Here is a 20,577-nt window from a genome sequence, read left to right on the forward strand (position 1 = left end):
AAGCAACATCTGTGGCTTAGGATTTTGCCTGTTTGTTCAGCAGTGGCCAGTGACCTCAGCATCTTGCATGGTTAAATATTTGCTACAGAAGAATGTTAATGCCTGCTGGAGCCACGATGGCTGAGATCAGCTGTTCAGGTGGTGCACGATGTGTAGAAACAACACTGGCCCTGCTCACCACGCCCTTCTCACCTTGATAATCCTTCACACCCAAATCTTCCAGTATCTAGAAAGGTACCACCCTTTCCTTCCTGGCACCCTAACAGAATTGGTTCTCCCAGGAAAGGGATAAAAGCTCCTAATTCTTAGATGTTTATTATGTGCCAAGTACATAATGTTGTATATGCCAACTGGATCACATTCATAAATCAAGTCACTGTGCTCAAGGCACTGATGGATGGTGTTCTCTTGAGGGCAGAGGCCCTAAGTAATGCTTACACCCTGTGGTGCCTCCCACAAGCTCAAATGCTTATTTCCTCCCACAGGCAGGCAGAAGACAAACAATGTTACTGATCACCCACCATGGGCCATGCTCTTTTGAGTCATGGCCAATGCACTGGATCAGCACTTAAAGAGTTGCTAAGGAGGCTGCATTTTAGTAGAGGGAAAATAAGGCCTAGATAATGGTTTTAGAGATCAACGTGTTATAGTGAAAAATGCAATGTAGATAATTAAGAATCTCCATGGAATAACAGTCCAAATAAGCTTGGAAGATCATGTCAAAGTTCCTGTGGCAAGAATAGAAGGAAAAACATTCCAAAAAGAACAGGCAGCACAGAGGTCCTGAGCTGGAACAAGTTTCTTATATGATGCAGAGGAACTGCTAAGAATAGTAAAGCTCACAAAAGGGAGAGGTTGGAGAGAGACTATGGTAAGCTCAGGCAGAAGTGAGTGGATGTGTGTGTGCTGATACTTTGCAAGTTAACTCCTTCCTTTGCCACTGTTGAAATTCAGGCCCTTTCTTCCGTCCTACCTCAGGCTTACCAATTTTCCTAAATGTCTTTCTTCAAGTCACTTAAACTCCTTGCAGAACAGTACATGCCTCATTTTCCATTGCTGCAGTTCACAATCATGTCCTACATACCTAACAAAAAAATCCAACTGGAACCTGGGGCATAATTCTCCCTCACCATCTAATGCATACTGCCACTACACCACTTTCCAGATCCAAAATGGGATGAGATGCTGGAGGTGACTGCAGTTCTCTGCTCTGCAGGTGCTGCTCTCATTGATTCTGAGGATCTCCACTTCATCACTCTATCAGAACATTGGTATACCAGAAGCCTGGCAAGAGGGAATATGGGCATTAAGCGGAGTCATTGCCTATGGAGAATTGTGTGTGTGCGTGTGTCGGGCTTGAACTTGGATTGGCCGCTGTTCCTGAGCTCTTCAGCTCTAGGTTACCGCCCTACCACTGGGCCTAACTAAGCACCGTCCCTGTGTAATTCAGCTCAAGACTACTACCCCCTTTTCTGGAGGTTAGGTGGAGATAAGAGTCTTGGGTCCCTTTGTGCCCAGGCTGGCTTTGAAACTTGATCCTCAAATCTCAGCCTCCTGAGTAGCTAGGATTACAGGCATGGGGTACTGTGAGACACCGCGCCAGGCTTAAGCAGTAACAAGTCCCACCACCACCAAATGGTAAGCCACTGAGTCTCACCTGTTTGAAGCCTATGACCCACTGTGAAACAATCCCTTCTTCCTAACACTCAATGAGTGCATATCTCCATCTGACAAGACCACAGGCACCTTATGGTACAGATTTTTATAACCTCCAGTACAGACATTCAAGAACAGGCATACCCTTTCTAGATGGCTGCCGGGTAAAAGTCCTTCTGAAAGTGCTAAATGTCAATACCTATATTGCTAGGAAAAACCTCAAGCCTCACACTTCCCTTTTTTGTTTTTCCTCAGTTGTGGAACTTGAACTCTGGGCCTGGATGTTGTCCCTGAGCTCTTCAGCTCAAGGCTACCACCCTATCCCTTGAGCCACAGTGCCACTTCTGGTTTCTGGTGAGATAGGAGTCTCATGAACTTTAGTGCCCAGCCTGGCTTTGAACCTTGATCCTCAGATCTCAGCTTCCTGAGTAGCTAGGATTACAGGCACAAGCCACTGAAACAGTCTCACACTTCACTCTTAGCCCAGACTAAATGCATATGGAATGTAACAATTCCAAAGGCCAGTATTCACAGAAACACCATTAATCAAATTCTAATTCCTATTACTAAATCTTCATTCCCCACTCATACCAAATTTATACCTGTTTCCATCTACTGTATCTTTTCTTGTATTATAGTATTTTGTGTCTGCTCTTTGTTTTTTCCTTTTGCCAGTTCTGGGGCTTGAACACAGGGCCTGGGCACGGTCGTTGGACGCTTTTTGCTCAGGGCTAGCACTCTGCCATTTGAGCCACAGCTCCACTTCTGGCTTTTTCTGAGTATGTGGTACTGAGGAACCGAACCCAGAGCTTCATGCATGCTAGGTGAGCACTCTTACCACGAGGCCACACTCCCAGCTGTGTGTCTGTTCTTAAGCTCCAGAAGGAAATTTAATACCCAGTCCTTTTGAGAGCTCTGGATACAACATTTAATTGTAATGAAAAAGGTTATGGCCAGAAATGGTAGAATATACCTGCAGTCCCAGTAACTCAGAAAACTAAAACAGGAGTGTGGTTTGAGTGCAAGAGTTGGAGGCTAGAATGGGCAACAAAGACCGCATATTTAAAAAACAAAACAACAACAACAACAAAAACCTAAAACAGTAGGAACAGCTAGTGCATAAAAGAATAGAATATATTATACAATTTTTTATTTAAAAAAAAAAGTTTTCAAAGAATACATTTTCTCATTAGCAATCCCCATAGTGGGAAACCATTTTACTTACTTTTGAGCATGAAATGTTTGGAATCTGAAATATTTTAGTACACCTACAAGGGAAATCTTGCTCCTAAATTTTAGTACATCTATTGGGGAAGCTCTGAGCTTCCTTTCTAGGATTTAGAAATCTGTGAGATAAAGCACCTTCAAATTTTGATGTTTCCATAGGACATGTGACCATCAGTTCCAGTTGCAACAGAACTGAGAGACACTTCCAAAATTTAAATACCACCCAACTTTCTGCAAAGTCTTTATTCACAAACAAATAGGCTTTTCCTCTGTCCATTATTTCCAGGACAAAACCAAAAGTATAATCATGTATTCATAGCAGTAAAGCTAAATTTTTCAAATGAGATTGATAAGTTGATAAGAGAAAAAAAAAACTCAAAACAAAACTACAACAGAAACAACCATATATACTACTGACACCGTGAGTTTTGTGAGCTGGGAGACAAAGCATTCATTCACCACAACACAAAACACAGTCTCAGTTTCTTAGATCGAATTCCTCTCAAATCTTTCCTCCACATCAAATTCTGAAAAATAACCATGTAATCAGGAGGTTTATACACCAATGTACTCATCTGTTATTTCTTTTTTTACTGAAAGTTGAATGGCATGACAGAGCAGACAAAGGCGCATACAATCAACTCTGAATGGATGGAGAGGTCACAGCTTCCACAGCATAGCCACCGCCTTGCAGATGCCCACATCGTGATAGTTAAAATAGCAAAGCCCAGCAAAGGTTAAAGATGAGAAGAGCACGAGGGCTGTCCTGGCAATTTTCGGCAATGTGTCCCCATGAACATAATCAGTAACAACTTGTCCAAGGCCCCTAAAAAATAAAACAATAAAAAAATTATCACACAAATGAAGAAAAAATGACAACACACACACACACACACACACACACACACACACACACAAAACAAAGAAAAAAATCACAAGTGTAGTTAAAAGGCCATACAGATAACTTGGTTAAAATAAAACATTCAGGGTTATCTTGTCACTCCATTAACTGTCTGCTCTTTCCAATGATTTTGTGTAGCCACTGTTTTTTTGTTTTGTTTTGTTTTTTTCCCCAGTCTGTCATGGGGCTTGAACTTGACCTGGGCACTATCCCAGAGCTCTTTTTGCTCAAGGCAAGCATTCTACCACTTGAGCCATAGTCCCTCTTTGATAAGAGGGGCTTCTTTTTCCTAGGCTGGCTTCAAACCACAATCTGCAGATATCAGCCTCCAGAATAGCTAAGATTATAGGTGTGTGCCACTGGCTCCTGGCTACATGCACCATTTCATAGGTGGAATTAATACTTATTGTGAGGTAATAAACCAAAGTACTTGTGCTAAGAAAGATAAATTAAAATGAAGAAATGAAGAATTTCCAAATATATAATAAAGATAACCACAATATACAATAAAGATAACTTTAGTCCTTGGACTCAAAGTTCCCAGATTTGTGTGCTAGTACTGGGACTTGAACTCTGGACCCCAAGGACCTGACATGGGCTAGGCATGCACATAGGAGGTTGTGCACACAGGAGGCAGAGATAGGAGAATCACAAGGATGATTCAAAGCCAGTCTGGGTTACACAGCAAGACCTTGTCTTCCTCCTTCCTTCCTCACAAAAATAATAGTGATGGATATATAAGTGGGAGAATGTAAGCGTTTTGTTTTTGTTTTCTACAGGTCTTGAGTAGGTTAACGTCTTCCTTATATACAACATACAAGACAAGCTTAAAACAGACAATTGAGCAGCCAACACTGAAAGGAAAAGACTGCTGTACTTGCCAGTAACTATGGAGTGTGAGGGCTGCAGCCAGAGTATAGTCAATCGCAGAGCAAGGATTCAAATATGCAGCTGGAAGCAGGCCTAAAAGGCCAACAGCAAGAACCCTCTCACCAGTCCAATGGAGAGATGCAGCTGTGGAACCAGCTGCAAGCAGAGGAAATTCACATGAGCTGAGAAGCTGAGAGGAGACACTCAACATTTACTGCACAATCACCTAAACTGACAGAATGGGAAACAGGATACACATAAAATTTAACTCTAAAATACAAGAATAAAACCTATAATTGACAGTCCCTTTTTAAGTCTTTTAACACAGGGGTCTCCTTGCCTGAATGTACTTCTCAGAAGACACATTCACTTTGCTTAGAGGCTAGACAAAATATCTTTGTGGAATAAGCCACTGTTGGACTCCAGTAGAATAGATAGATACCTTATGAATATATATGCATCATACCTTATGAATATATTCCAGTGATGCCTGAAAAACTCCTTTAAAACAATATTTGTGAGGGCTGGGAGTTTGGCCTAGTGGTAGAGTGCTTGCCTAGCATGCATGAAAACCCAGGTTTTATTCCTTGGTACCACATACATAGAAAAAAAAAAAAAAAAGTTGGAAGTGGTGCTGAGGCTCAAATGGTAGAGTTCTAGCCTTGAGAAAAATCCAAGGACTGAACTCAAGCCCAGAACTGGCAAAACAAAAAACAAAACAAAACAAAACAAACCCCACAATATTTGTGGAGCTGGAAGTGTAGCCTAGTGGTACAGTGTTTGCCTACCATGCCACGAAGCCCTGGGCTTGATTCCTCAGTACCACATACTCACAAAAAGCCAGAAGTGGTGTGATGGGTCAATTGGCAGAATGCTAGCCTTGAGCAAAAAGTGTCCAAGGACAGTGTCCAGGCCCTGTGTTCAAGCCCCTGCATCTTCTAATCTTTGGAAGGAATATATTATTATTCTCCCAAAACAAAGTTAAAGCAGCCAACTCAAAAAGAGGCAAAGGTTCGAGGCCAACTTTTAGGATCACAGTCTTTTTTTTCTGCACCAACAGTTACAAGAAAGTCCAAAACAAGCCTGGGCCCATCAGTGGCTCACACCTGTAATCCTAGCTACTCAGGAGGCAGGGGTCAGAGCCCAGAAAGCAGCAAAGAAGCAACATTGGAGAGAATATACCATATCGGCTTGGTGACAGGTGAATTTGTTGTGTTCCACACCAGCCTGGGGTAGGCGAATCCTGGAGAAATGCTGACACAGAAGCAGGTCTAATCACTGGGGCTCGGAGGAACAGAGCTGAGGGACGAAATGTTACAAAGACTATAAGCCCTTCTTCAAAACAGTGAGACTTCTACATGAGCATATGCAAGCCACTTATATACTTCACATATGAAATTGTACCACATAGGTATTACAAAGTAACACACGTACAAAGTAATATTATGTACCTTTGTAATACGTAATATCTCATCTGTAAACATGAAGATCGCTCCTATTTCACTGGGTTACTATGAAAGCATACTAAATAGCTATTGAAAGAATGAAGAATAACCACTTAAAAAAAAAAAAAGAATACTAGGCCAGGCATGGTGGTAGCTCACACTTGTAATTCCAACTATGCATTTTAGGTTTACTCCCAGCTGCTTTGTTTTTTCTTTTACTTTTGAGATAAGAGTTTCACTAACTTTGCCCCAGATGGCCTCAGTAGCAGAGCATGAGCTTAATAGCCAAGAGGTTATAAATTCGAAAAAGAAAAAGAAAAAAAAAAAAAGACTGCTTGCCCTTGTAGTATCTTGGAGTAATTCCAGGACCTCAGGAAGGATTTTACGTTCCAGACTTGAGCAACATGGTAAGACACCGGTCTCAACACTACACAATGGTAAGTCGACCCTGCAAACCTATCTAGTTTTCAACAGCCCCTTCAAGATCTCTGGAGCCAAGGAGCTGGGAGCAGTGCCTGAGTCCCTGAGAGACTCATCTCCCATCAGTCACAAACCCCAGGCCCCGCAGAGGAGAAGGACAAGGCTGGGACTGGAAGCACACATCCAGGAGCGGGGCTCCAGCTGTGGCGGGGGTGGTACTGGTACCGACCCCGGGCGGCGGGCACGGGCCGGGCCGCAGCCTGCAGCCGGGAGCGTCCCCTCCGGCGACCCCGCCCCAGCCCCACCCAGGTCCCGCCACACCGGGGCGACGCGCGCGCGCGCTGCAACGGCCTCGGAGGGCGAAAGCCAACGGGAGTCATGCCTTTCTCTCGCGCTGACTCGCTCCCCCCACCCCGCTCCGTGCCCCTCCACCGCGCCAGGCTGCCGGAAGCGCCTCTGACTGCCTGGACCCCCTCACCTCGGCCTCCCCGGGCACCGCAGAGGACACTCAGCCTTAACAGTGCCGCCATCTTGCGTCTAAGGACTCAAGGTCACCCAGCAACCCGGAAGTAGTTATGCTGTAAACGCTCCCTTCTTCTCCCCGCCCCTCTGCCCGGAGACTGGGGGGGTGAGAGGAATCCCGGAAGTCGGGAGGCGGTGCCTGCTGCGCATGCGCTCCAGCACTCACACGCACACGCTGGGTTTTTGCTGGTCCTGAGCGATCCACTGACCATGGCGGAGCTGGGCGAGGCGGACGAGGCAGAGTTGCAGCGTTTGGTGGCGGCGGAACAGCAGAAAGCACAGTTCACAGCTCAGGTGCGAGGATCGGGAGCGCCCCTGGCGGGTGGAGGGAAAGCAGGGGACCCCGCGGTTCTCCGCACCCTGCGGCACGGGGCTGGATCCCACCTGAGAGCAGTTGTGGTCTCCGTGCCTGAACCTGACTGGTGCCCAGGTGAAGCAGGCACAGCATGGGAAGAAGAAGATGGGGAAGGTCTGGGCCGCGTACGAGAGTGGGAACCCTACTCAACCAGCGACCTGGCTGGCGAGCCGGCCAAGGATCTGGGTTCTAATCCTGCCCCTGGATATTGAGTGCCCCGGACAAGATGCCCGTCCACTGTGGGGTTTGATTTCGTGCCACTCACCGCCTTTTTGTCTTGTGAGAGTCATGTCGCAGTGTTTCTGGGTTCTGAAGCAACTAACTAATGTGGACTTGTTGGTTTAGGACACGGATTTTGGAATCTTTTGGGTATGGTTCTAACCTGTGTGTGGCCATTATGAACTAAATCAGGGCATGACCTTGGTGTTAATACACATGCTTTGCATAATCGTTCTGGGTAAATAGTTTTCCCCTTTGGGGATGATCAACAAAAACCAAAACCCTAGTTTAAAATCTTTGAATGCTGAACATTAAGAAAATGGAACACCTTTTTGCAGTCATATGCATATTTTTCTGAGGACGAAATCCATTTCCTTCTTTGTGTATGCTGGTCTTGGGGCTTCACCTCAATACTTCAGTGCTGCTCCTTGAGCTTTTCAGCAGTTTACCACCAGAGCCACTAGCTCCACTTAAAATTCTTTGGAGATGAATCTCATTAAAGACTTTTCTGCCTAAGCTGGCTTTGAACCATGATCCTCACATCTCAGCTTCCTAATTAAGATGATAGGTATGAGCCAACAGCACCCAGCTCACTAAAATTCTTAGGTTTATCTGTGACACACTCCCTTCCCCAGGGTTAAAATATCAATAACTGTCAAGGGTACAAGTTCAGTGAACAAGTGCGGTGATTTGATGAAGATGATTGGTACTATCTTCCCATTTTGTGTTGGTGCTAGCTGCTTTGCGAATGAAGTATCTCATCAAGAAGTTACCATCTGTAGGGATGATAATCTGGACCATTATCGCTGAGAAATGAAGATTACAAAGGAATTCCATGGTTTTATCAAGTCAATTAGAATCACCTATATGCAGACCCCAATGGTTACTGTTTTCTTCTTAGGTGCATCACTTCATGGAGCTATGTTGGGATAAATGTGTGGAAAAGCCAGGGAATCGCCTAGACTCTCGCACTGAAAACTGTCTCTCTAGCTGCGTGGACCGTTTCATTGACACGACCCTTGCCATCACCAATCGGTTTGCCCAGATTGTACAGAAAGGAGGGCAGTAGATCATCTGAGAGAAATGACAGAAGCAGCGAGGACTGAAGTGCCAGTGGGGGAGAGCTGCCCACCCACTGTCAGGTTAGCATCAAATGATGCTAACAGTAACACATCAAAGGTGAATCTGATTTGGAATTCACATATTCACAGGTTATATCACATCAGTAAATAAATGTGAATGCTCTAGGACCTTTTTTTTTCTTTCATTTAAATCTCATTTTAGGATTACTATAGAGATCTGATAGGAACACTAGAAATAAATATATTCCAAGGCTGATAGTACAAATGGGGGAGAATGTAAATTTTGGAGAGCCACCCTAACCCATATCTAATGGGTATTAAAAGTAACCATCAAGGGCTTCTCTAAGGCACAGATAGAAAAGAACTTGAGGTTGAGAAAAGTGAAGAACAGAAAACAACTTTATTGCTCATACATGACCAAGGAAAGAAACATCAGGAGGAGGGAAGAAAAACAAAAAGTGTATTCCTTGAGAAAAAAAATGCTAGTGTAGGAGAATGGAAAGATTAAGACCCAAACAGAGCCAACTCCTTGAAGGTGCTATTTTCTGCTGGCCCATTTTCTTGAATCTGTGCTTGGAATAGGTGCTATTAGAATACCAAACAATGCTGGGGACACGGGGCTTAAAACTACTTCCAGCAAAGATTTAACTTGCTCCAAGGTTAAGAGGTAGTAATTAATTATACCTTTCTTCTGTCACTAAGCCTCCACTTTCCCCAAGGCCAAAACTACACCATGAACACTGACAATTGAGTTATCAAGTTAATATTTCAGTATCCCCAAAAGGCAGCACCTACTCATAGTCAAGGGATAGAGCACCTACGGCCAACCAAGTATTTTAAGACCAAGCACTTTATTAGAAATGTTTGATGTTTGATAAGACAATTTAGTAGTTAAAATTATAAAATAGCAGTCACTTCATGGAATGTCATCATAGTTGTATTCTATTGCTGGTGTCTCAGACTGTCACATTTCCATGAAGTATTTGTGTTACATGGGTGGAAAATAAGGCAAGGGAGATTTTTTTTTAGCTTAACCTGCTCTGGAACTCATAACTGAGTGGCAGAACCAGGACCAAAAGTCATGCTTTTCACTCAGCTGATAAAGTGACAGACAGTCAGGTGAAAACTGACAGTGCATCACTTGAACTTTCTTCCCATAATGAGAAATTCACTTACGTTCTGCCAGGCTTTTTTCAGTGATATTTTGGTTTCTTGGGAATTAAGAGAGGAATCACAGTATAACAAAGGGAAATAATGTGATCTCTGCTTGGTGCTTTTAACCCAAAGGCAAGACAGGAAAGAAATGGGTTATGTCCCTGAGAAGCCTGTTTCTTTTTGGAACTGATTCAACTTAAGTTTCAGGGAAAATCTGAAGTTCGTTAATAGAATTAGAAATGAACAAGGAAGACAACAGGGCTAGCAATTGTAGCGCAGTGGTAAAGCACTTGCATAGCATGCACAAGAACCTGGGCTTAATCCCCAACATAGCAAAGAGAGAAAAAAACCCCAGGAAAACAATACTTAGATGGCTGTTGCTGCCCTGAATCCATTTCAGAGCATCATTAGATAGCATGACCAATTCCTAATTTTTCCCCATTTGAACTGAAGGACCAATTTCAAATGCAAGTGCACTTAAGACTACAGCATGAAACTAGAAAAACATTTACTGTCCAATTAGCATGTGTTAGGGGTATACTAGTAGCTATACCCTGTCCGGCAGGGAAATTTGAGAAAATGGAAGTTCCTTCTAACAGTTGTCTGGATTACCAGAAAGGGGAAAGATTTGTTCTTATGCCCATTTCCTCATTAGGTAAACTAGACCACACCTGTGGAGTCAAAATACAGAAGGCTCAAAGCACCAAGACTGAGGACAAGTCAATATGACACCTGCTATCTGAACAAAGAGCAACACAGTGTTGTTCTCTTGTTAAAACCATTCTACACAGCACACTCCTTCAATCCCCCTCTTCATCCCAGCCCTTGATGTCCCCAAACTCAACATTTTAACCAGTACACCCAGGCTTTTACTGAATTCAGTTTCCTGGGTCCTTTAATTGGCTATCTAGGTCACTTTACCTTAAATGTGATTAATTGCAAAAAATAATCTTCAAGAAACCTTCATAACAAAATACCAGATTCCCCCCAGACAAGAAAAGGGGATCAAGTTGAAAGTCTGGCAAAACAGATAGATGGCACAGACACCTCTGACCTCAAACCCCTGTGCAGAAGGGGTCACTGGCACAACTCCAAGGAGTAAGAGTTATAAATACCCAGAATCGAGTGGGAAGCAAGAATGTTTCTTTCCCATCTAGTCATCCTCTGAGCTCTCAGCAGACCTTTCATCTGTAGCCACTTTCCAATTTGTGCGTTTGTTTGTCCTCTCCTGTATTTCACTGTTAGTGACAGGGACATGGACATCTGTGTCTGTCTTTTTCCTTTTGGTTTTCTCAGTTTCTTTGTCTTCACTTTCCTCAGAACTGCTGCTGGAAGCTGAATCATCTGACTGAGAGGTGTCACTTTCTGCCTCTACAAATAAAGCAGGCTTTTTGAGAGACTTTTTCCTGGATTTTTTCTTGCGCTTGTGGGGTTGCTTCCTTTTCTTGTTACAAGAGGGCCCAGTTTCTTCTGAGAACTCACTTGAGGAATTTGCTGTTATATCTGTGGCTTCCTTTTTGCTTTTCTTCTGTTTCTTGTGTGACTTTTTTTTCTGCTTCTTTTTGTGAGATTTCTTTGACTTCTTATGTTTGCGGGATTCATGGGTAGATTTGATCTGGAGAGAAGTTTTTTTCCCATTGGTAATATCTTGGTGATCACTACCAATAAAAAAGTAAAAATAAACACATAGAAATTTTAAAAAGTTTTTAGCCAGGCACAGTGGCTCACACCTGTAATCCTAGCTACTCAGGTGGCTGAGATCTGAGGATCAAGGTTCAAAGCCAGGCTGAGCACAAAAGGACCTGACACTCTTATCTCTAGTTAACCTCTAGAAAATGGGAAGTGGGTCTTGGCTCAAGGGTAGGGCAGAGTAGCCTTGAGCTGAAGAGCTCAGGGATAACACCCAGGCCCAGGGGTAGGGTGGTAGCCTTGAGCTAAAGAGCTCAGGGACAGTGCCCAGGCCCTGGAGTTCAAGCCCCTTGACCCACAAAAAAGTAAAATAAAAAAGGGTTTAATATTCTGTACTCTAGACAGAAGCCTGAATAAAGTTGGATTTTTTTTTGGGGGGGGGCCAATCCTGGGGCTTGAACTCAAGGCCTGGGCACCATCCTTGAGCTTTCTCAAGGCTAGAGCTCTACCACTTGAGCCACAGCACTAGTTCCAGCCTTTTCTGTATATGTGGTACCAAGGAACTGAACCCACTACGCAAGCACTCTACCACTAGATCACACTCCAGGCTCAACATCTGAATTTTAAATCAGATTATTATTATTATTTGCTAATCCTGGGGCTTGAACTCAGGGCTTGGGCACTGTCCTTGAGCTTTCTCAAGGTGAGTGCTCTACCATTTGAGCCACAGTCCCACTTCCTTCTTTTTCTGTGTATGTGGTACCGAGAAAACCCATGGCTTCCTGCATTCTAGGAAAAGTACTCTACAACTAGGCCATGTTCCCAGCCCTAAATCAAAACTCTTGACATAGAATCTAAGACTAACCTACTTTAGTACTTTGAGTTTTTTCATCATTAAAATGAAGACAAGGGAGCTATGGCTCAAGTGGTAGGGCACTAACAAGCAAAAAACAAAGGAAACAAAGGGCTATGGCCCTGTCCCTGAGGTTAAGCCCTAAGCCTGGTCAAAAAAAAAACCCCAAAACAAAAAACCCTCAATAATGAAGAAAATGTAGGTAAAAATCCTCAACTACCATAACTGACTATATGATACTAACCCAGTACTCCTTTATCCAGTTAATTGTGGATGATCAGAGTTAAAAAATATTAAGTGGAAAATTCCTGAAATAAACAACTTTTAAGTTTTCAGCAGCATGTCATTCTGAGGAACACAAGCTTCTCAATCCCACTTGAGACAGCTACCTTTTGCCCAGCTACCCACCCCTTAGTAATTTATTAGCCATCTGGGTTATGATTCATTGCCACAGTAGAGCAGTACACACATCTGGTAACAATGTACTTAAGGCCCAAAGCAGCACAAAAATAATGATGACAATTCAGATATAGCAAAAAAAGCCACATCTGAAGTAAATAGATGGAGCTTGATCATAGTTATGTATCAAGAGGAAAACACAAAATATAAAATGTTCCGTTATATATGAGGGTTCAAGTATCTAATGAGGGTCTTAGTACATATCCCCAGATAGTGGGGACTACTATATTTATAGAAATCACTGCGACTATGAAGTATATACCAGCACATCAGATTCTAGATACATTTTTAGTATATCAGTAAATATATTACTTGTAAAAGGAATTCAACTTCTAGTACAAACCTACTAATCCTACTTTTAGTAAGTTAATTTATCATACCTGTCTGTTTCAAACTCTTCAGGGTATAACTCTTTATATCCACTGTGACCCCATCTGTAAAGATGACACATTACATTTGTTAAAGCAATGCACACATTAAAAAAATAAAACTGCTGGCATGGTGGCTCATACCTATAATCCTAGCTACACAAAAGGCTGGGATCTGAGGATCACAGTTCAAAGCCAGCCTGGGTATTAATGAATGAGAAACTCTTATCTCCAATTAATCACTAGAAAATGGAAAGTAGGATTGTGGGTCCAGGGGAAGGGCGGTGGCCTTGAACTGAAGAGCTCAGGGACAGCACTCAGGCCCAGAGTTTAAGCCCCATGACAGACAGAAAAACAAAAACAAAACAAAAAACTATTAACATGTATATCTAGAACCAAGAGACATATACAGAACCAAGAAAATAGATATGGAAGAGACACATATAGCAACTTTTTTTTTTTGGGGGGGGGGGGTGGGCCATAGGGCTTAAATTCAGCCTCAACGCTCTCCCTTGAGCTCATCGGCCCAAGGCTACCACCCTACCCTTGAGCCAAGTCCCACTTCCTATTTTCTACGTTAACTGGAGATATATAAGTCTCAGGTCCTTTGGTTCTTTTGTGCCCGGGCTGGCTTTGAACCTTGATCCTCAGATCTCAGCCTCCTGAGAGGCTAGGATTACAGGTGTGAGCCGCGTACCTGGCCTTTTTTTTTTTTGTGCCTGGCTTTTTGTTGTTGTTGTTGTTGTTGTTTCAAAATCAGTTATGGTGCACAAAAGGACCTGAGACTTTTATCTCCAGTTAACCTCTAGAAAAGGGGAAATGGGGCTTGGCTCAAGTGGTAAGCCATAGTCTTGAGCTGAAGAACTCAAGGATAGAGTCTAGGCTGAGTTCAAACCCCATGACCCACCAAAAAAAAAAAAAAAAAAGTGTAGTTTTTGGGCGAGGAATTTAGCATAGTGGTAGAGTGCTTGCCTAGCATGCACAAAGACCTGGGTTCAATTTCTTGGTACCACATACATAGAAAAGCCAGAAGTGGTACTGTGGCTCAAGTGGTAGAGCTCTAGCTTTTCTAGACTTGAGAAAGCCCAAGGACAATGCTCAGGTCCTGAGCTCAAACCCTAGGACCAAAAAAAAAGTGTAGTTCTTGCCAGGCACCTGTGGCTCACACTTAAAATCCTAGCTATTCAGGAAGCTGAGATCTGAGGATTGTAATTCAAAGCCAGCCTGGGTATGAAAATCTGTGAGACAGGCTGGGAGTTTGGCCTAGTGGTAGAGTGCTTGCCTAGCATGCATGAAGACCCAGGTTTGACTCCTTAGTACGACATATATAGAAAAGCCAGAAGTGATAGTATAGCTCTAGTGGTAGGGTCTTGAAGAAGGACAGTACTCAAGCCCTGGCAAAAAAAAGAAAGAAAGTCTGTAAGATGCTTATCTTCAATTTACCACCAGCGAATTGGAAGTGGTGCTGTGTCAAGTGGTAAAGCAATGGCCTTGAGCTAAAGAGCTCAGGAATAATACCTAGGCCTAGAGTTTGAGCCCCACAACCAACAACAACAACAACAAAGTATGGTTCCTATTCTAAGAAATCCTGGAAATAAAAAGACATCCAAATTGGAAATAATAACAAAAAAAAGGAAGTTCCTCTAACCCACAGCAACTACTAACCCACTTTCTGTCTCCATGGATTTGCCTATTTTAGACATCACATAAACAGAATCATATAATGTAAGCTTTTGTGTGTAGCTACTTTCCCCTGGTGTAAGGTTTATAGGCTCACCCATGCTGTGGCATATTATTAATACTTGGTGTCTTTTACTGCCAAATAACAGTCCAGTAAATATAATAGATAAACAAAATGATGAAGGTATCATCAGTTAATCTTTGGGTTTCCACCCTGGGAGCATTTCAATAATTCTGTTATAAACCGTTTTATTCAGTTTTGTGTAGGGACAATTAATTTTGCAAGTACATATCCTCAAGTCAAATATCAATTCAATTCACAGAAATTTAGTCACAAACCTGTCCGGCATATTAGCTTCATAATCATATAACTTCTTGTTCCAGGACTTGGACTTAAGAATATCATCTTCCACTGTTCCAGAAATTACATTCTTTGGTCTCCAGTAGTCTCTCTGACTCTCTTCATCAAAACCATCGCTACGCATTCGACTAGAAATGAAAACACAACTTTCAGATCTGAAAACAACCTGAGGGTTACTTTATGGAACATCACATACACAACAGGACAATAAAACAACTGAAATTTACTCTTTTTTTAATTTGGATCTGGATGTCCCCCCGAGGCCCACGTGTTAAATAAAGGCTTAGTCCCTAGGGAGGCTATATGGAGATGTGATGTCAATTTTAAGAGGTAAGGCTTCGCCAGAAGCCACTGGCTTAGGCCTGTAATCCCAGCTACTCAGTAAACTGAGATTTGAGGACTATGGTCCAAAACCAGTCTTCAGTTAACCATCAAAAACTTGGAAAAGGTGTGGCTCAGGTGATAGAATACCAGCCTTGAGTGAAAAAGCCAAGCAAGAGTGCTTGGCCTGGAGTTCTAGCACCAATACCAGCATAAGTACCAAAACAAAGTCTAAAATAACAAGTGATTGCAAAGGGAAGTAGTGATTCATCAGTTGAGTAACCAGAAGAAAATCTGATGTTAAAGTCTGTTAGACAGTTATAATTCAAAGAATCTTGAACATTTACAATCCAAGACAGAGGTGGCAAATTTTCCATTACAAATAAATTAAGAGTCTCTCCAACTGAATCATCATTGTATCTTTATGCTTGGATCCAGATTTACCAAGCAGGGAAAGCTTAATGACTCACAGAAGTGAATTCATGCATCCTTAACATATTAAAATGTTGTTAAACAAAAGCTGATGACTCTGAAATACATGAGAATTATTTTAGTTCTAGAGAGATTTGAACTTCACCTTGAACTGCTGGGTAACATTTTCCTTTTGGTTCCCTGGTAAGCATCCTCCATCTGTTTCTCTAGTTCTCTGATTTTCCACATATCTGATTCCTCTTGAATCTATTTTTTTTTTAAAGAAAAGAAAATGTCACTTAAAATAACATTTAATATTACAAAAAATAATTGAATACATAATATGCAGTATACAGTTGTGGATTGCACATGAGGTGATGATCAGAGACCAGGAAAGTCAATTCTGAGTTTTCAAGAACATGAATAAATACCAGGCGCTAGTGGCTCACACCTGTAATCCTAGCTACTCAGAAGGCTGAGATCTGAGGATCATGGTTCAAAGCTAGCCCAGGCACGAAAGTTCATGAGATTCCAATTTACCACCAGAAAACTGGAAGTGGCACTGTGGCCCAAATGGTAGAGTGATAGCTTTGAGTTGAAGACCTCAGGGACAGCACACAGGCCTAGAGTTCAAGCCCTATGCCCCCTCGCTGCCCTCCCCCCCCCCCACCCCAGAACGTGAGTAAACAGCCAGGAGTTTGGCCTAGTGGTAGAGTATTTGCCTAGCATGCAAGAAGACCCAGGTTCAATTCCTCCATACTACATACATAAGAAAAAAGCCCAAAGTGGTGCTGTGGCTCAGTGGTAGAGCACTCACCCTGAGATAAGCCCAAGGACAGTGCTCAGGCCCTGAATTCAAGCCCCAGGATTGACAACAAAAAAGAGTTTGTAACCCTGAACAGAGATTTACTACATGTCCAATTTTAAAATCACAGTGCAATTAACAAATAATAATCTCACATTTGTAAGAACCTAAACAATTTTATAAGGAAATCAATGCAGGAATAACTAGTACATTTTACTAAGAAGAAGCAAAAACTCAAGAGATTTTACCAAATTTAAAAAAAAAAAAAAAAAACACAAAACTAGTGCTGTGAATATTGTACTTCTTGTCTCTAATCCTAGCCACTCAAGAGACAGAGATCATGATGAGTGCATTTAAAAGCCAGTGCAGGCAAAAAAATAAAGTCCCAAAGACCTCATTTCCACCAATATAAAGGTGGGCATGGTAGCATGTATTTGTCATCCTAGCTACTCAAGAAGCAGACCTCAATTAGAACAAAAACATGTTGAGCAAGTGTAAGGTTCCATGTTCAATCCTCAGTATCAGAAGAAAAAAGGTGGGGAGGGGAGGGAGGAAGAGGGGGAGGGAGGCAGGGAGGGAAGGAAGGAGGAAAAGAGAAGAAAAAAAAGTAAAAGTAAATTGGGCCAGGCACCAGTGGCTCATATTTGTAATCCTAGCTACTCAGGAGGCTGAGATCTAAGGACCAATGCAGTTCAAGGACAGCCTGGTACAAAAGTCATGTCACTCTTAACGCCAATTAACCACCAAAAAAATCAGAAGTGGTGCTGTGGCTGAAGTGGTATAGTGGTAGCCTTGAGCTGAAGAGCTCAAGGCCAGTGCCCAGGCCCGGAGTTCAAGCCCTAGAACTGACAAAAACAAAACAAAACCCACAAAGGAGAATTGGTGCCAGGCACTGGTGACTTGTACCTATAATCCTAGCTGCTCAGGAGGCTGAGATCTGAAGACTGCAGTTCAAAGTCAGTTTGTGAGACACATATTTCCAGTCAACTACTCAGAAAAAGCCAGAAGTGGTGCTCTGACTCAAGTGGTAGAAGCTAGCCTGTGCAAAAGAAGCTCAGAAACAGTGCCCAGGCCCTGACTTTAAGTCCCAGACCAGCAAAAAAAAAAAAAAGAATTGGGATTGGCTCAGGTGGTAGAGCATCTGACTAGGATCCACTATGCTGTGAGCTCAAAGTCTAGTACTGCCAACAAACAACAAAAGCCTAGTAAAGATAGGTCATTACATTCTCTAGGCTGAGTGTCTTTAAACATAAAGATTGTCAAAACCAAAATAAACCACACTGCTGATTTTTTTCTACATAACAAACTACAATAGCATAAAGAACAAGAACATGTTTTCTGTTTCTAAGTTCTCCCAAACAACTGTGATAATCTAGCATAAATTTATATATTTTTTAGTTAACATAGAATCTCCAAGTACCACAATACTGGACTTGCCACTTAGCTCCTGTCACTGTCTCCTACAAACCCCTCTTTCTGGATGTGTAAGATTTCTTGTCATACCCCAAATGATTAATGCTTTCTCTTCCTCTCCCTCTCTCTCCCTCCCCCCCCTCTCTCTTCCTCTCCCTCTCTCTCTCTTTCTTTCTTTGTCATGGGGCTTGAACTCGGCCTGGGTGTTGTCCCTAAGCTCTTCAGCTCAAGGCTACTTGCCCTACCTTTGAGACAAGCCCCATTTCTCATTTTCTAGAGGTTAACTGGAGATAAGTCTTAGGTCCTTTTGTACCTAGGCTGGCTTTGAACCTTGATCCTTACATCTAAGAGCCACCGTGCCCAGCAATGCTTTTATTTCTTATTGGTAGTGACAGGATTTGAACCCAGGAACTGAACTACCATGACTTACCATACCAGCTCATACTCTTTCTTATTGTTGTCAAATTAGTACAAGATGTCCTCTCTGTTCAGAATAATCTTTCAAATCTGGTAAATTTATAGTATTGGACAAGAACCAGTTCAAACATTAGGAGCTCAAATGCCACTCATTCTGTGAAATCTTTCCTAATTTCCAAAGGCAGATTTCATTACTCTTTCCTCTTAGCTTTAAAGTACTTTCTAACTGCCTCCACTACATAGCAATTAACAAAGTATAATTATCTATTTATTCCTATTTCCTATCTCCCTAGTTGTGCCATAATAATGCTGGCACACTGTATCTTCAAATGTTTAAGAATGAGTGGTTGGTACTCTCCCCCACACACACTTCAAGCCCTCTCCTCCCCTAAACACACACCTTATTGTGAGCATCTGTGTGTCGGATGACATTTCTCAGGAGGACTTTCCCCAGTGGAACCCGGGACATCCTTCAACCTGAAATAAATTAAAAATAACATTTCATTATTTCCTTGGTTCTTTTAATTTTCCCTTAAATAGTATAAATAAGTGTAAGGTAAAGGGAAAAAAAATCACTCAACTAGTAGACGAAAATCTTAAGGAAAATCTTAAGTTTTTCTTTCACCACTTAAATGCCAGAGCACAATTAATGTAGGAATGAAAGGAATAATGGCACATGACCATTCCTTACAACGGCACAAACTGTTTTCATGAGCAGCATTTTACTTCAACTCTGTGTTTTAACGAGGCAAGTATCTGTCCTTCAGCGTTCACGGGAGCTTGGTGCTGGGACAACACTCATAAACTGCAGGGGTGCTCAGCTTTCTATTTACAATGGGGAAAAGTCCTCGCATATAACCAATGCACAACCTCCCATACTCTTTAAATCAGGTCTGCATTATTTGCGATACATAACACAATGCAAATGCTATTTAAGTAGGTACTAGACTTTTTTCGTTTGGCCCAGGGGCTGAATTCCTAAGATGCTGAACCTTTGACCAATAGTTTCCCCCCCCTTCCCCTGACAGCCATGACTCCCGCATAATCCCAGATAAGCCGTGGACGTCCACAGCCAGATGAAAAAAATCAAACCTCCAGATCCCCAAATGAGTAGGCAACAAAGCAAACGCCTAGATTCGAGTGTCAGAAACCACACGTCACTAGTCACAAAAACTGACGCCTGGAAACATCCAATGCAAAACGACCTCCATCTCTCAAACCGGGGCATTTATTTCGTACAGAAGTTAAAAATTAAAAAAAAACAAAAACAAAAACAAAACAAAACACTAGAGGACAAAGGTATTCACACGTGAAGCTTGGCAGGGGCTTCGTGCGAGCACCCCAACACTCACTCACCCCTCGATCCTGAGGAAATCAGGCATCTTGTTAGTGTGAGACGAAGAACCACTCCATTACAACATCTCCTCCGACCCAGGAAGCCAAGGAGTCAGGGCTCAAAGGCAGCTCTGCAGCTTCACCCGAGTCCTTCGTGAAAACGCAGCCTTCCCACCGGTTATTCTGCCCTCACCCGGGGCCCAGCCCAGCCCGACGGGCAGCGCTCCGGCCCGGACCGAGGCCCAGGGGGCCGGGCCGCGGCGCGCAGGCCCCGCGCGCAGCCCCCGCCGCGCGCGCCGGGCCGGGGCGGCCCCGGCGGTTGGGGCTGGCTCCCCACACGGGGACGGGGACGCTAGGGGCGGGTGAGGCCTTCCGTTGGGCCCCGGGAAGTAACTAGGGTGTCCGAAGGGGGGGGGATGGAGCTTCCCGAAGGAAGACAAAAACCACAGCCCCATCTTTGTCAGCGGGCTCCCTGCCCCGCGGCGGCCTCAGAGCTCCCGGTCACCGTCCCCCCAGACGCCCTCCCCACACAGACACACACAAACACACCCATACCGTGCGCCGCAGCCTCGCGTGGCGGGGGTGGGGGGGGAAGGAAGCGGGCGGCCCGGCAGAAAAAAAAGGGGGGGCGAGACTTCCGCTCCAGACAGGAAGTTGTGCTCCCGGGAAAGCC

The 20,577-nt window shown here is 43.3% G+C and overlaps 3 protein-coding genes across 4 annotated transcripts; 1 reads left to right on the forward strand and 2 right to left on the reverse strand.

Moving 5' to 3' along the window:
• Positions 1 to 2,789: 2,789 nt before the first annotated feature.
• Sdhd (succinate dehydrogenase complex subunit D) lies at positions 2,790 to 7,104 on the reverse strand. Its single transcript, XM_090319516.1, has 4 exons — positions 6,998 to 7,104; positions 5,837 to 5,953; positions 4,666 to 4,810; positions 2,790 to 3,709 (listed from the first exon to the last, which is right to left on the reverse strand). The coding sequence occupies exons 1-4, from the start codon at positions 7,047 to 7,049 to the stop codon at positions 3,544 to 3,546; spliced, it is 480 nt and encodes a 159-aa protein (XP_090175642.1). The 5' UTR covers positions 7,050 to 7,104; the 3' UTR covers positions 2,790 to 3,543.
• A 22-nt stretch (positions 7,105 to 7,126) lies between these two features.
• On the forward strand, positions 7,127 to 8,865 carry Timm8b (translocase of inner mitochondrial membrane 8 homolog B). The gene is made up of 2 exons (XM_090319517.1): positions 7,127 to 7,335; positions 8,517 to 8,865. Exons 1-2 carry the CDS (start codon positions 7,252 to 7,254, stop codon positions 8,682 to 8,684), a joined length of 252 nt encoding a protein of 83 aa, XP_090175643.1. The 5' UTR covers positions 7,127 to 7,251; the 3' UTR covers positions 8,685 to 8,865.
• A 213-nt stretch (positions 8,866 to 9,078) lies between these two features.
• Positions 9,079 to 20,518, reverse strand: Nkapd1 (NKAP domain containing 1). Of its 2 annotated transcripts, none has more exons than XM_090319515.1 (6): positions 20,460 to 20,518; positions 18,970 to 19,046; positions 16,101 to 16,201; positions 15,181 to 15,330; positions 13,174 to 13,227; positions 9,079 to 11,510 (listed from the first exon to the last, which is right to left on the reverse strand). In XM_090319515.1, the coding sequence occupies exons 2-6, from the start codon at positions 19,036 to 19,038 to the stop codon at positions 11,006 to 11,008; spliced, it is 879 nt and encodes a 292-aa protein (XP_090175641.1). In that variant the 5' UTR covers positions 19,039 to 19,046; positions 20,460 to 20,518; the 3' UTR covers positions 9,079 to 11,005. The 2 variants fall into 2 exon arrangements, with proteins under 2 accessions (XP_090175641.1, XP_090175640.1); XM_090319514.1 differs by lacking the exon at positions 20,460 to 20,518 and adding an exon at positions 19,926 to 20,125.
• Between the last annotated feature and the right edge of the window lie 59 nt (positions 20,519 to 20,577).

Source organism: Megascapheus bottae, chromosome 27 (assembly GCF_031878675.1).
Source record: "Megascapheus bottae isolate mThoBot1 chromosome 27, mThoBot2.hap1, whole genome shotgun sequence".
Taxonomy (NCBI): Eukaryota; Metazoa; Chordata; class Mammalia; order Rodentia; family Geomyidae; genus Megascapheus; species Megascapheus bottae.